This window comes from Heliangelus exortis, chromosome Z (genome assembly GCF_036169615.1).
Source record: "Heliangelus exortis chromosome Z, bHelExo1.hap1, whole genome shotgun sequence".
NCBI lineage: Eukaryota > Metazoa > Chordata > Aves > Apodiformes > Trochilidae > Heliangelus > Heliangelus exortis.
In genome coordinates, this window is record NC_092454.1 from 8,740,514 (window position 1) to 8,754,638 (window position 14,125).

The 14,125-nt window shown below is 42.4% G+C and overlaps 1 protein-coding gene across 1 annotated transcript in view; it reads left to right on the plus strand.

Moving 5' to 3' along the window:
• The window catches only part of TPGS2 (tubulin polyglutamylase complex subunit 2), a 20,369-nt gene continuing 6,244 nt past the window's right edge, over positions 1–14,125 (plus strand). Inside the window, exons 1-4 of the mRNA XM_071731924.1 lie at positions 1–203; positions 4,564–4,643; positions 10,695–10,782; positions 12,691–12,822. Coding sequence (XP_071588025.1) covers positions 131–203; positions 4,564–4,643; positions 10,695–10,782; positions 12,691–12,822 — 373 coding nt within the window. The 5' untranslated portion in view covers positions 1–130. The remainder of the gene's footprint in view (positions 204–4,563; positions 4,644–10,694; positions 10,783–12,690; positions 12,823–14,125) is intronic.

A 14,125-nucleotide genomic window follows, 5' to 3' on the forward strand; every position in this document is an offset into this window, starting at 1 on the left:
CGGCTACAGGGTGGGAGGAAGGACAAAAGAGGCGCTTGCCCCGCCGTCCCAGCGCACGCTCGGATTTCCCCCTCCGCGGTGCCGGGGCGTTGCCGGTGAGGGAAGGGAACCGAGGAGAGGCCGGGGGAGGATGGAGGAGAAGCCCTCCGCTAGCATCAAGCCCCACCTGGACAAGCTCACCCTTGGGGTCACACGGATACTGGGTGAGTGGCGCTGTGGGAGAGCCCCTTGGGCCTGGGCTAGGCCTGGGACACCCGGTGGGTGTGTAGAAGTGTGTGTGGGGGGGGGGGGGGGGGGGAAGTCGCTCGGTTGTCATGGAAACCGCCCCGGGATCACGGAAGGGCCTTTCCAGGGTCCCAAGGGTGGTTCTGCCAGAACCCAGAACCGCCGCCCCGAGGTGCTGGCACGGTTCGGAGCGGGTGGGGTGAGGGCTGTCCCTGTCAGCCCCTGGGGAAGCTGCAGGGGGGGTAAGGGCGGTGCTGCTGGATCAGCTCCCGGCCTGTGGGTTCTGTCAGGGCCATCGCATTGCTCTGACCCTTCTACAGGCACAGAATAACCCCACCCTCTTTCCAGCGTTTGTGTCAACGGGAGAAATGCTAATCCTCTCGATTTATGAGAGTCCTGCTGTCAAAATAAAATAAAATAAAATAAAAATAACACAAAAGCTTTTATGATGTGAAAGTGGCGTTTAATTAAAAATCTTGCATGGTTTTTAGCCTCTTGTAACACAGGGTCAGCAAGCAGCATGCCCGGTGGAATTAGCATCCTGTGGTGTTCTGGCAAGACTAATCTGTGAATCTGCTCAGGATCAGCTCCCCAGAAGGAGTCACCCTGCAGGTTATTCCCCTACACTGGGACTTTCCACCACATGCCCTGCTTGCCACCTCTGTCTGGTGCTCAGCCCTTGAGCCTTCTTGCATCCCTGCAATGCCCTTTGAAGTTCAGCAAGCATGCAAGATATTCAGCATGTGAAATTAAGACCTCTCAGACAAAACGTCATTCATGGCAGTAGAATCACAAGAAATAATGACAGTATTTGTGTGTATAGAGGATTTTAAGAACAAACCTTTCATCTGTCACCAGGGGCAGATTGTTGATATTTGTGTGGATGGAAACAATACATGGAGCCTTGAATATGAAAGCATTACAAATGGAAGTTTCAGAACTTCTTCCCATGGCTTTTAGAGCCCAACCTGACCACTGTAATTACCTCACCCAGCTGCTGTATTGCAGGGCAAGGAGTTTCATCTCAGAACCTAAGTGTATTGTTAATTGAACATGTTTTTTGGTAGCTACCCAGATGAGATTGAAAGATCAAGCCAAAATTATTTCCATAGTCTCCAGTGGTATGAAGATTTAATACTCCATCTCAGTTCAGTGTTTTCTTACTAATTTATTGTCAGACTTATTAGCAGGATTTTTTTTTCTTGTTTTCCAGTTGTGAAGTCAAGGATAACCTCACTCGACTCTCTAGAGCAGTAAAAAGCTGAAACTACTGATGATGAACCATTATGGCAAATGCTTCTTTGAAGTAGCTCTTTGTAAAAAATTACCAGCCATGTCCACATTTTCACCCTTCAGGCTCAGATGAATGAGATCTGCGTGGTGTTAACTATGCCCAAAAGTAACGTTGCTTTTAAGCTGTTTCTTGTAGGCATGTTATTAATGCCAGCAGGGCAAGGAAGTGCAGGTTTGGCTCTGCAAGTCCTGCAGCATCCCTTTCACCTGGAAGGTGTTTCCTGGTTTGCATTTGGGGTTTTTGTTTTTCTGTGTCTCTGATGACTTAAATTGTGCAATATGAGCAATGTGTACCCCACTTCACTGCTGTGATGTTTCTCTCTGGTTCTTTTCTCATCTTTCCTCTCCTGGGAATTTTGTGCATTTTTTTGCCCTGTAAAGTAGTCCAAAGCAAGTAAATTGTGCCACTAAATTGAAAAGTATTGCTGCACTAATTGCCAGACATTGCCAGTGTGTTCAGTGATTGATTCTTTCAGATAACAAAGGGTGTCTTGTTCAGAAAGATGCCTCACTCAGTAGTTGGCAGCACTACAAACTATTTCATTTTAAATCTTCTTTTGGGAAGTCTCATGAAGCCAGTAGGTACTTTGCTACCTAACATAGCACAAGAGCAGTAATAGGCTTTTGACTCTGTTGAGTTTGTGGAACACTTTTCAGGAGACAGAAACAAACCTCAGCATAATCTTTTTCATCAAGAAAATTTCACACATACAGTGAATGGGGAGCTTGAGGCCAAATTTTTTAATACCTTTATGAAATGTTCATTGCACTCTTTCAAAAACAGTCCTTTAAACAAACTGTATATGGGTTCAAGGCAGGGAAGGGGGTTGTTTTGGGTTTTTCATCTCTAGTCCCCATGGAAAGTGGGAGATTTATTGCAAGGATGATGGGGGTTTGAATGTGAGGAAAAGAGAAGCATCTTTCTCGTTGCCAGGATGATTAATTTTGCTGAAGTTCTGTGACTAATAGAAAATTGCAGAAAGGTTGATTGTTCACAGCTAAGTCTTAATGGGAGGCTTTAGCTGTGGTGGACTGCCCAGAGCAGGACCATACGTTTCACAGTCTAAAGCAGGTAAGAATGTAACTATTCAGACATTTTAAAAATTAGAGAGTCCTAGGCAGTGTTAGCAGTTCCATGAGGGCTGATAGTGCTGTGATTCCCAGTGCCAACTTTGTGTCACGTGATTACATTGACTGTTTCCAGTTAATACTGCAAGGAACTTTTGGGAGCTTCCTGATCAAATGCCCTAAAAATACAACAAAATTTCCTGTGATCTCAGTTCAGAATAGTTAATAGGCAGGAGTCAACTGAACTAGTTAAGCTTTATCCTGTAGCTTGTGTATAACCTAGGTGGCTTCTTTATTCCTGCCATCTGGAAGAAAAAGCAGCCCATGGCAAGCTACTTATTTTCCTTACAAATGTTTAGTAGAGCTCCTGTCCATATCTACTCACATCTGTTAAATGTGGCCTTCAGTTTACCCACGGGATATTTTAATATGACATTCAGGCTTTTCAGATGGAGTTTCTCCTGCTTTTGATCTTGGATTTCATTCAGACCTCTTTAGAAGTTGCAGCTTTTTTGTTCCTAGACATCTTCTTTGACCAGTATGCTATTTAATCTTCCATCATCCCTGCTGAGCCATTGCACATGATGAATTAAACATCCCTGCTATTTTCTTTGATCACAAAAACAACAATTACTCTGTTATTATAATCTCTTCACTCGTCACAAGGCTTGCATAGCTTAGATGGGAAAGACCAGTTAGATCATTGATTCCACATGCTTCTTTAGAATCAGAATACATATGGACAGCTTATATTTGAGCAAGAGACAGATTGTCACCCCTTGCATCAACCTATTTGAAGTGAAACATCAGTCTTCTGTATGTTGAGGCCCCACACTGGCCAGAAAGATTACCTAAGTCACCACCTTTTTTTTTTTTTCCTTCTTGGTTCTGTCTTTAACTTGAAGTTAGGTTTTCTGGTGCTCTGTTTTGTCTTTTAAATGATCTTATGATGTAACAACCCAACTAAAGTGAGGTTTAGACTTTCTGAAACTGAGTGCTGCTTTTCTACCAGCTGAACAGACAAGGGCAATGCTACTGCTGGAATTAAGAAACCACTGATGGAGATGAAAACCAAACCAAAGCTCTCTGGTGCCTGCCTTTCCTGTCTGGTGCACTGTGTGTGTTTTACCAGAAAGAAATTACAATATGTGTGACTGCTTTGGGAGCCAATACTTTCACAGCAGAGCCAGTCTTGAAAGCCCTGCATAGTGATCACTTCTGCTCCACAGCCTTGTGCTCTGGGCTTGCAGTTCCCACAACAAAAAGTTAGTTGTCTTTCTGGAGCTGACCCAAAGTGAATGAATCAGTTGTCTGTATATGAAATGTTAAGAAAATAGTGAGTGCAAGGGAGACTGTTCTGCTGCCACTCACCTGCAAGGATTGCACCATGTATATTAATACCTCACATTTATACAACATTCTTTCCCATAAAATACTCAGAATTTTATAAATCATGAGCTCAGTACTCATAACAAATCTGAGTCTGAATGTTTGCTCATGTGGGTCCCTTCAGCACGATCAGATTCTGCATCTGTTCAAACCTACTGAACCCAGCACTGAAGAGTGCCCATCTTTGTGGTTCACAGTTGTTAGCATTTTACAGGAACACTGCACAACATCTTGTATCAAGCTGAGAACACCTAGCTGAATCCTGATACCTAGCTGAATCTACAGGGCAAGCCTGGAAAGAAAGATCATCCCTTTTTCTAGAATTTGGCCAAGAACTCATGGTTGATTTCTCCATCAGTCTGCTGAAAGTCTGGATGCAAAATGTGTGTAACCATCAAAGGATCAGCAGTTCACATCCCTCTCACCAAGACATGCAGAGAACAGTTACACACAAAAAGTCACCAGCACAGTGCTTGCAGTCATTACTGCCTTTTCCCTGGTGTCAGACAGGTTGACTTGCAAAACTGGCTCACAATGCTTGCTGTCACCCATGCCAGCTGCAAACCTGCTTTTCTTTTTTCCTTCTAGAGGCTTCTCCAGGAGTTACTGAGGTGACATTTGTGGAAAAAGAGCCAGCTGAACGCCACGCAATCATTTCATGGGAGCAAGTGAGTATTTTTGTGATAGTGAGGTGAGGTCAGTCTGAATGTGCAGCAGCCCATGGAGATTGCAGTGGCTGCCTTGGGTGTGTTTGTTACAGACTGTTACCAAGTTTGGTGCACCATGTACAGTAAAGAGATTTTTTTATTTTTACCAGGTCACCACTCTGTGTTTCAGGCAATCACACACACCTCATCTGCTAGAGAAGCTTCATCAGTGTGTGTACATCCAGAATGACAGCTCAAAGTAGAAATAACTGTAGTAGGCAGCAATAGCAGTGACTTAGTGGAGAGCAAACATTGTTCTGACTCATGTCTGAAACCATTTTCCTACTCCCTTTGAAACAAAATGAAGCAGCTCTTTATTATTAATGGCCACTAGAGGGAAAGGCCTCAGGCTGGAAAACACCACTGACCCAGCCAGTTTGTTCCAGTTGTCTGTTTCTCTTTTTGGTCTCAGGTATTTACTTCCATTTCACACAGCCCCTCCTCCCACCACCAAATCTTTTGGTCAAAGAATGTCCCACTGCCTGTTCTAGAAGACTACAAAGAACACTCAGTGTGTTACCTTGACTCGTGAGCTGACCTCACTGCACTGCACTGCATGACTGGAGGGCTCCTAAATCCTGCTGTGTGACTCTGGTGGCCAGGGATGGCATTTTTGGTACCCTTTTTTTGCATATAGATGTGTTCATCAATCCATGTTCAATGACCATGAGGGAATAGTGGCTTTCTAGGTATTGATCATAGGTAGGGGAGGGACTGTAGAAGCTGGGTGGCCTTTAGGAAGAGGCACAGCAAAGGGTGATGTTGAGCAAATCATTCTCCCTCCGCTCCAACCCTGGCCATGCCCTCAAGCACATGCTCCCAGAGACTGCTCTTGTTACCACTACATTAAATAACTTCTCCTGTTGTGACACCTTGCCATTTATAGTTCTCCCTAAACAGAAGGAAGAGTTATGTGCTAGTTTTGGTAACACCCAACCCAATTGGTGGTATTTTATCAAGAATCTATAAATCCAGGTCAGAATGTATGTGGTGTAAGCCCTTGTTATGTACTGAAACTTGTACAGTAGCCAGCAACCATGGCTAGGCAGAAATGTCAGGTTTTTCAGGTTTGTGTGAACTGATTCCTGATTTCTTGTACCTGTTGTTCAGATGATATTTTAAGACTGCTGCGAAGTCTGAGGCACCCTGATTGTGAGCCAGCTCAGCCCTGGGAGCAGCAGAGTGTCATGTGCTTATTCTCCTGTTGATAGGAGAGGACTGTTCCTCCTGACATGGTATTGCTCTCACTTTTAGGTTCTGATACTCCTCTGAACTCAATTGGGCTTGTTTCAACGTGGAAATAATCTCATAAAACCAAACTTTGAAATGCTGTAACCAAACCACTTTGCTGAAAAGGTGTCAAAACAAAGCTTGAACTTTACTCACCACAGGAAGTTAATTGTGGAAGTAAATTCTGAAAATTAAGTAGGTAGAGTTAAGGTGAACTACTAATGGTGTAGGACTTTGCTGTCTATTTCTTTCTGGTTACTCTGACAAAAACTGTAGTCCCCCTTCTCAGATTAAAGATAACTCTTTTTTTTCCCCTCTCCTTTTTTTCTTGAGCTTTTGGGGTGAAGTCTGATACCTAAAACAGTCTATACTACTGCAGTATATCCTGCAGCTGTGGTTAAGTGCAGGTACTCAGCACCTCACGAGGCCCTTCCAATATGAGCTTGAACCTCACTTTTCCTGAAATGACGCTGCTTTGGCTGTAAGTAGCTGTACCCCGTGTTCACTTTTGTCACTTTTTTACTTAGCCACTAGGTGGCAATACATACGCATGTAATAATTAGTCCGTAGCTGGGATTTTAACGAGGTCTTTTCGAAGTCTGGATTTTTAATTCCCCTCTACATCTTTGGTTAGGAAAGTATTTGCAGAACTTTTTGTGTGATGTAGGTAAAACCGGTCAAATTGTTCCCAAAATTACACCGTTTTCCAAAAAAACTCCACCTCTGTTCCTGTCAAAGCTCACCAGATAAAATGTCTATTCTTAAGATATTTTTTTTTTTAGAAACTATTTTTCCAGTCCCGGTTTTGCAAAATAAAAGCATTTCTGCTGAGAAAGAGCCCCCCCCCCAGATGAGATTTATACAAGGTGCAACAAGAATGTTTCAGTGAGTAACATAAATTATTGCCTTCTGCATTCACTGGCAGCTAGGGCAGGCCAGTCATGAAACTACATGGACAAGGGTGGGTGCTGATGTGGCCTGATGCTTGGAAGCCCTGAGAAGTTGCACAGATCCCTTCCATCTTTCCCTAGAAGCTGGATAAAACTCATGGTGTTCTTTAGAGAAGTCTCTCTGGAGCAGTATGTTTTGATTGCTGTTTGCTACTTCAGGATATTTTCTTGGGAGCTACTCTTTCAAAAGTGCCTTAAGTGAATTGCCAAGTGTCAGTGGTTTAGTTCTGGATCCAGCACTGATCAGATCTTGGCAGCAAATCTGCCCTGTTTCTAGTCTTTCTCTCTGTCCTCAATCGACTGTGCTTTCTTGGGAGACTGTTTGGGGATATTATGGACAACAAACAAACAGAAAAATAGACCTCACACACCATAATGAGCACATGGGATATTTTGTTTTATGAGCTGATGAGTGTAACCAGATGACTGGAGGGAAAACAGATGCTGGCCAGGGCTGTGCTGAAGCCATTTCTGGCACATTACTAGGAATATTGTAGCTTACAGGGCTGAAGATCACAGCCTTGGAAATTACCAGTTGTGCAGAGGGAGTACAGAGCTTGAAAAGCCATTGTAATTTGTTTCTCTGACTCTGCTGTCAGAAAACCACCTTTTTGACATTATAGTAATGTCATTGAGTGTAATATGACAAATCAGTCAGTCCTTTCTGTGAGATGGGAGACGTGTATTAGTGAAGTGTATCTATACAAAAAATATTTATATATGTTTTTTTCTACAGTCCCCTGAGCTGCTCTGATGTGACATTTTCCACCTATGTATGTTGCACTATCATTTGGAAAGTCTTACAAAGGGACATGGTTAGGAGAATCCTAACACGTTGGAGAAACATGCACATGTTACTCTTTCCATCCAGAAAGGAGAATTCAGTTTGGAAGGCCTATCCACCTGTGGTTTTTTAATTATCTTTTTTTTTTTTTCTTTGTCTTAATCAGCTACATTTGTTAAATTGGGCTGTGCCTGGTTTGTAGTAGCATTTAACTGGATACTATGGTGGAAATTTTAAAATCTTAGATTTTGCCATCTCAGTGGATCTGTTTCTCTTACCTAAAGGAGAACACACCAAAGTTAAGAGAAATGTTTGTATATGTATTTTTATTGCTTGGGTAAATTAGTTACATTTGAGGAATTTGAAATGGACTGAAAGTGCTGTGTAAACATTGGTACTGCTCTGAGACTTTGTAGCAGGTCATGTTTTCTGTCTTCATAGTTTTAACCCTACTCACTGTGCTTACAGCTACAGTTTGCAGTTGGAAGTGGTGAAAGCATAGCATGAAATTATAAATATTAAAGACTGAGAAGAAACCACAGAGGAAGGTGTGTTTGTTTAAGGCATTTTAAGAACTTCAGATATGTCCATGTTGTTTAGTAATCTCCTGAGACTTCCCACCAGGACCTCAACCATTAGCAGGCTCTTGTCAAAGGACAACAAGTTATGCACAAAACAAAGTTTCTACAGTACCAGATTCTCTGCTTTAGTAATACCTCTGAAGGTTTTCTCTACATGGGTTAGGAAAGCACTGTGCTAGGGATGTCTATTGCAAGCTGCAAAGACATTAATAGCTGTATCTCGTAGTCTGTTGGAATAAATGGAGACACCTAGAAAGTTAACACTTAGCAGTGAAGGTTGTGGATGGGTTAGAGGGTCCTGCACAGCATATACACCACTTCTTGGGGGGCAGAGACTGTAGCAGCTCAAGAAAAGTGACTCTGAATAAGACTTTAATAGCCAGAAGGTCTGCACTGGTCCTAGAGAGGGAAGGAGGTGTGGACAAGAGGAAGCCACCACCTTCCCTTGCTAGGTCCAGCCACTGGTGACTAGAGGCCAGCAATGGAGCTGGATGCTGCTGGCTGGTAGCTCCTGCTGGATGGATGCAGTGAGGCAACACCAGGGTAGATAACTGGATATGCACAAATTGCAGGCATGGGAAAGGATCTGAGGAGCATCTCCTGAGATGTTACCAATTCATGCCTCAAGTGAAGCAGAGCTAAGTAAACTGTATGTGTATGTTTCATTTTTATTTCCTTAGATATATGTTACCAGAATACACTCTTTTTTATTATTATTATCATTTTTGAAAACTTTAAATGTTACATTGTCTAGTAGCTCTAGGGAAATAGTCCCAGCAGAAGCTGGGAAAGCTGTTAACATCTGACTCCTGTGCTTTCTCCAAAGTAATTCTCTGTCTGCTCCAAAACCCACCCAGGCCTCTGATGCCAGGCTGTGAACACGTACTTGAATAATATCTTGATCTGTGGCAGGGTAAGCCTGTACAAGGGACAGCACTATTGGTCTATAAATGTTCTTAAAGTTTGTAATTCTATCTGTTCTTGCTTTAACTGTCAAACTTGCTTCACAAAGAGCCAGCCATGTCCAACAGTATGTCTCTAAAGCTGGCTGAATGAAAGAACTGTATGTTTTTTTAGAAAAGGTTGAAAATCCTGTTTCAGAAGGACTTGAGTTATCAGACAGTGTTGCAAATCCCACAGTATTTGTCCATTTTTCCCATAAAAATTAGTTTCCAGGGTCCTGTGATGGTGAGCAAGTCTCAAGCCAACATTTTAAAGTTTTATACCCTGCTGGATTAATGACAAATTTTGACCCTCAAGGGGCATATTTAGTTCTGTGTTCCTAAGCAGATTTAAAAACACATGGGAGTGGAATAGGGAAAATGATCACAAATTTCAACTTGGAGGTTCAAACTGCAGTAAAGGAAACTTTTTTTACAATGAGATTGGTGCATCCCTTGGACAAGTCAACAGGGAGATTGTGGAACCATCCATCATTCTTTTGGAGTCTTGAGTCTGATGATAATTTTAAATACAAACTCACTTCAATCTTTCTCAATCTGGTTTTTTCTGTAAAAAGTTACAAACTAATCAACAGCTAACTACCTATGTTTGCTTGCTTATCTTCTTAAAACTGACAGGCTTCTGTACTGTTTCATTTTGTGTTCTTGACACATGAACAGGAGTGGGGGGTCATTGGTCTGCAGCCAGTCCTGTCACCAGGAGCAGTGCCTGCAATGGTTCGTAGTTCTTTGGGCTTCTTGTTCTTGTGCTTCTTGTTGATTAAGCCTTTATCCTCATATTTGTTGGTTAGCTGAAGTCTAAGCTAAGAAAGTCTCCTTCCAGGAGACTAAGAGTCCTAGATCTTAGAAGCACTTTCACCAGTCACTGGAGTTACTACTTTTTTTATCTCAGAAGGTATCAGGCTTAAAAGCCCCAGCCAAGCACTGAAGTTTGGTGGAGTGAGGCCATACCAGCTGCTCTGTGAGACTGACTCTGTGTATTTACACACATGCTGCTTGCTAAGAGGAATGTGAAACCTCCTTGATTATGTGCAGCTATTGAGTCTATGCTTCTCACCTACTTGGCACTGAAATCCCTCAGAGGAGAGTCCTTGTCTTAATACTATACATGCTTTAGTGGAACAGGTAGGTTTGGGCTTATTTCACTTAAAACAAAACTACTGTTGTAAGCTATATATGTGAAAAAAACTGATTGTGCTTATACGTATGCTCTTGGAGTGGCTGTTAGTGTCACAGGATGTCATCTCATTTGGGGAACAATCCTGTAGTAACCCTGTGGTAACTGACTACTCTTTGTGACATTTTCCCAAGTCATCTTTGCCAATGCGGTAGCATAGATGCAAGAAATAAGCAGTTTCTCACAAGGTTTTTTGAAGATATTAGAGCTAATTTGAGTAATCTTGGAGTTGAGCAAAACATTTGGTGGCAAATATTTCTGCACCAATGTTCAGTTGGGAGGCATTCTGCATTTCCCTATAACACTTTGGGTGTCTTTTGATTTGCAGAAAAACTCCTGCATATTGCCAGAGGATTTAAAGAACTTCTATCTGATGACTGATGGTTTTCAGATGACCTGGAGTGTGAAGATTAATGGTGAGTCTATGTATTCTTCTCCACCAGCATCTCTCTCCTTTGCAGAATCTCTTTAATTTCAGACTTATTTTCTGCACAGTCACTACACACCTGCCAGCATCTGAATTAGTCTGAGCAAAAGTACAAATTTTGAATGAAAAATTGGCATCATTCCTTAGCTGGAAAAAAATTAAGTGGTTTGTTTCTGCTAGGCAGCTTGGGTGGTGACTACAGAAAACCGATCTCCTAGTAAACAAGGGAGTGTGGTTCTGTATGTAGTCATGTAGCCTGTATTAGAGATGTCCCAGTGAGGAAAAAAATATGAGTACACATCAGAGATCCTTTCCTGATGCAATAGGACAAAGTGTATTGCCTGCATGTGCTGGATCTGCACACTGAACACTGGCTAGAAACCAAGCAAGTCTTCGTGACATAAATACTATTCTGTAATACATTGGTCATTTGTTGACACTCACATTTAGTTATGTAGTTTAAATTTTGTACCTTGACTCCCTCTGTAGTTCATAGAGAGAGAAGCATCTCTAGCACAATATCCTATCAGAAAGCAGTAGGATCACTGTATGATAATGCTTCTTTCTCATTAAAAAGTAGAAGTACATGTCAGATCCTGATTCTGCTTTCTGACAGCTAAAGTCCATTCACTGGAATTATTTCTGGAGTCAGTGGTGGAAGTGAGAAGAGGACTGAGTTTTGTTGTCCCTCCTTGGCAAGAATCAGGGATTCATTCTTTCTGCACTGAGCTATGCAACTATTATCTTGGCTCTCATTGTGCTCAAGTGAGGCTGTCAAGCTGGACTGTTGTCACTACTCACTACTGGAGATGGATGTTGAATACAGGGGTTTCCTCAGGAAGTGTAGTTTGACATCAGGGCTGTAGCATCTGCACTGAGTCCCATCCTATTTCAAGTGGAATTTATTGCATTGTGACCTCTGAAGTGCCTTGTTTCCAGGGCATGCAAGTGCACAGACCAAGGCAGTTCATGTGACTGTCTTGTTTGAACAAGCATCCAGTAAAAGTTTTTTGAATCCCTTTTACTGACCTGTGGCTGGACCAGCTGATTGTTGACTTGCTGTCTGGTAACAGTACTAGTCCTCAGAACATACAGATGACAAATCCTCAAGCATTCATTAAGGAACACACAAGTATTGACACACTGATAAAATACAGTGTTGGAGTGGGAACCAAGAGGATGCACCCTGACTGGGTACATGATCAAGTCATAGTATGGCTGGGGTTGGAAGAGATGTTAAAGATCATCCAGCTCCAGCATGGGCAGGGACACTTCCCACCAGACCACGTTGCTCCAAACCCCATCCAACCTGGCCTTGAACACTTCCAGGGAGGGAACAGCCACAACTTCCTTGGGCAACCTGTGCCAGTGTCTCACCACCCTCACATTAAAGATTCTTTTCCTCATGTCTAGCCTAAATCTCTCCTCTTCAAGTTTTAAATAATTTCTCCTTGTCCTCTCCCCTAACACCCATGTAAAAAGCCCTACCCCAGCTTTCTTCAGATACTGGAAGATTGCTGAAGTGGTTTCTGGTAGGAAGGACAGCAGCAGGGAAAAAAAATTTTGAGGAGATGACTATAGCTAGCCAGGATTTTTGACAGCCAGTTTCACAGGGCTGGGCCAACAGATGCAGCACAGGCTTAAATAGCAGCACTGTTCTTGTACCTGCACAGCTCTGGAGATGGTGCCACATCTAAGTGTGATTCTGTGTTTCAAAAAGCTTAATTTTTGCTCCTGTGCAGCCTGACTTGGTCAAGTGCTCAGGCCTGCTGTGTATACCCCTCTTCTTCTCTCCCTCTCTGTTGGAGAGGAGGCTGAGTTGATGTGTGGAACAAAAGAAATATCTCCTATGTTGTTCTGACACTGGATGTGAGTAATGATCACATTCTAATTGCAGATACCCCAATGCCCCTGGGCTCCATGGTGATAAATAGTGTCTCGAAGCTTTGTCGGCTTGGGGGTTCCTCGATGTATGCTCTGCCTAATGCACCAACTCTTGCTGACCTGGAAGATGACACAGATGAAGAAGGTAAGGTCCTGTTAACAGACTAGAAAATGTGCTCTCTCTCATCTCCTTTGCTCTTTTAGGGTAACATTAGGATATAGCATATGGATATAGCAACAGGAAAGGTGACTTCAAGTAAATGGGGTTTTCTTGTTCTCCCAGGCTGGATCTGCTATGTGTTCTATTAGTCCCCTACAGCTTTGACAGGCAGGTTTGTATGCTGTGTATCTCATGGGGATTATGAATAACTAGTATTACTTGCATCCTCTTTTAACAGCCTGGCAGCCCTCCTGTTCTACTTTTTTCTGTTTACATTTTTACCAGAGGCTAACTCCAGTGGTTCAGCTTCTAAAGCCTTTGTTTGCTTATGGTATTACAGGAACAACTGATACCAGTTTTTATCTTGGGAGTGAAAAGACAGCTGGACATGCTCTTTGGCATTGCAAAGTAACTGATAAATACATGTAAGTGCAAGGTGGCACTGGAAAATGTGTCTTTACAGGCTGCCTAAAATTTCTGGGCATCCTGCAGTTTGGAGAGAAAAAGAAACAAAATAGCCCACTCCTTTTTTCAGAGCTCTTAAAGTCTAACAAGACTGGAAAAATTAAGATAAAACCAGTTCTGGGTGTCATGCTGACTCCATAAAAAAACCCACTGTTGTATTTCACTCTAATCTCTGAATCTCTGTAGCTTTCCTAGCTTCTAAATGTGTCTGAAAGTTTCTTTTTGCACATTCCAGCAATGTGCACTCCTGATCTTCTAGCCACTGTAATGAAATGGGTCAAATTCTGCTTCCATTCAGCCACTAAAAGCTCTACTGATTCGTTTATAAGGCAGATGACTGAGAAAAAGTTACATCCCCATAAATGTTCTCATGGAAGATCCTTCTGAAGAGCACAGCTCTTACGTTACTCTTCTTCTCTAGCAGCTTTAGAATTCAAGATTATATTCTGCAAGAACTTGCAACTACACAGTCCCAAAAAGGTCCTTCAGACATACTCTGTGATGGCTGGGGGTCACAAGTTGAATACGAGTGAGACTGTGTTGTTGTTGAGAAGGACACTGATGTGATGCTGGAATCCATGAAGAAATGTATGTGCCTCCAAGTTTGTAAAAGTTTTCTGTCAAGAGAAGAAGTATAAACTGTTCTCCCTGTCTTCTTCAGGAAAAAAAAAAAAAAAAAAAAAAAAAAAAAAAAAAGAGAGAGATGGCAGAAAAAACACAAGTACTGGGCTTCAGTTGCAACAGGAGGTTCAGGATCCACATGAGGAAAACTTCTAAGTGCTAGCGATGTATTTGAGTTGACTGCTTGGAGATGGTGGCATCT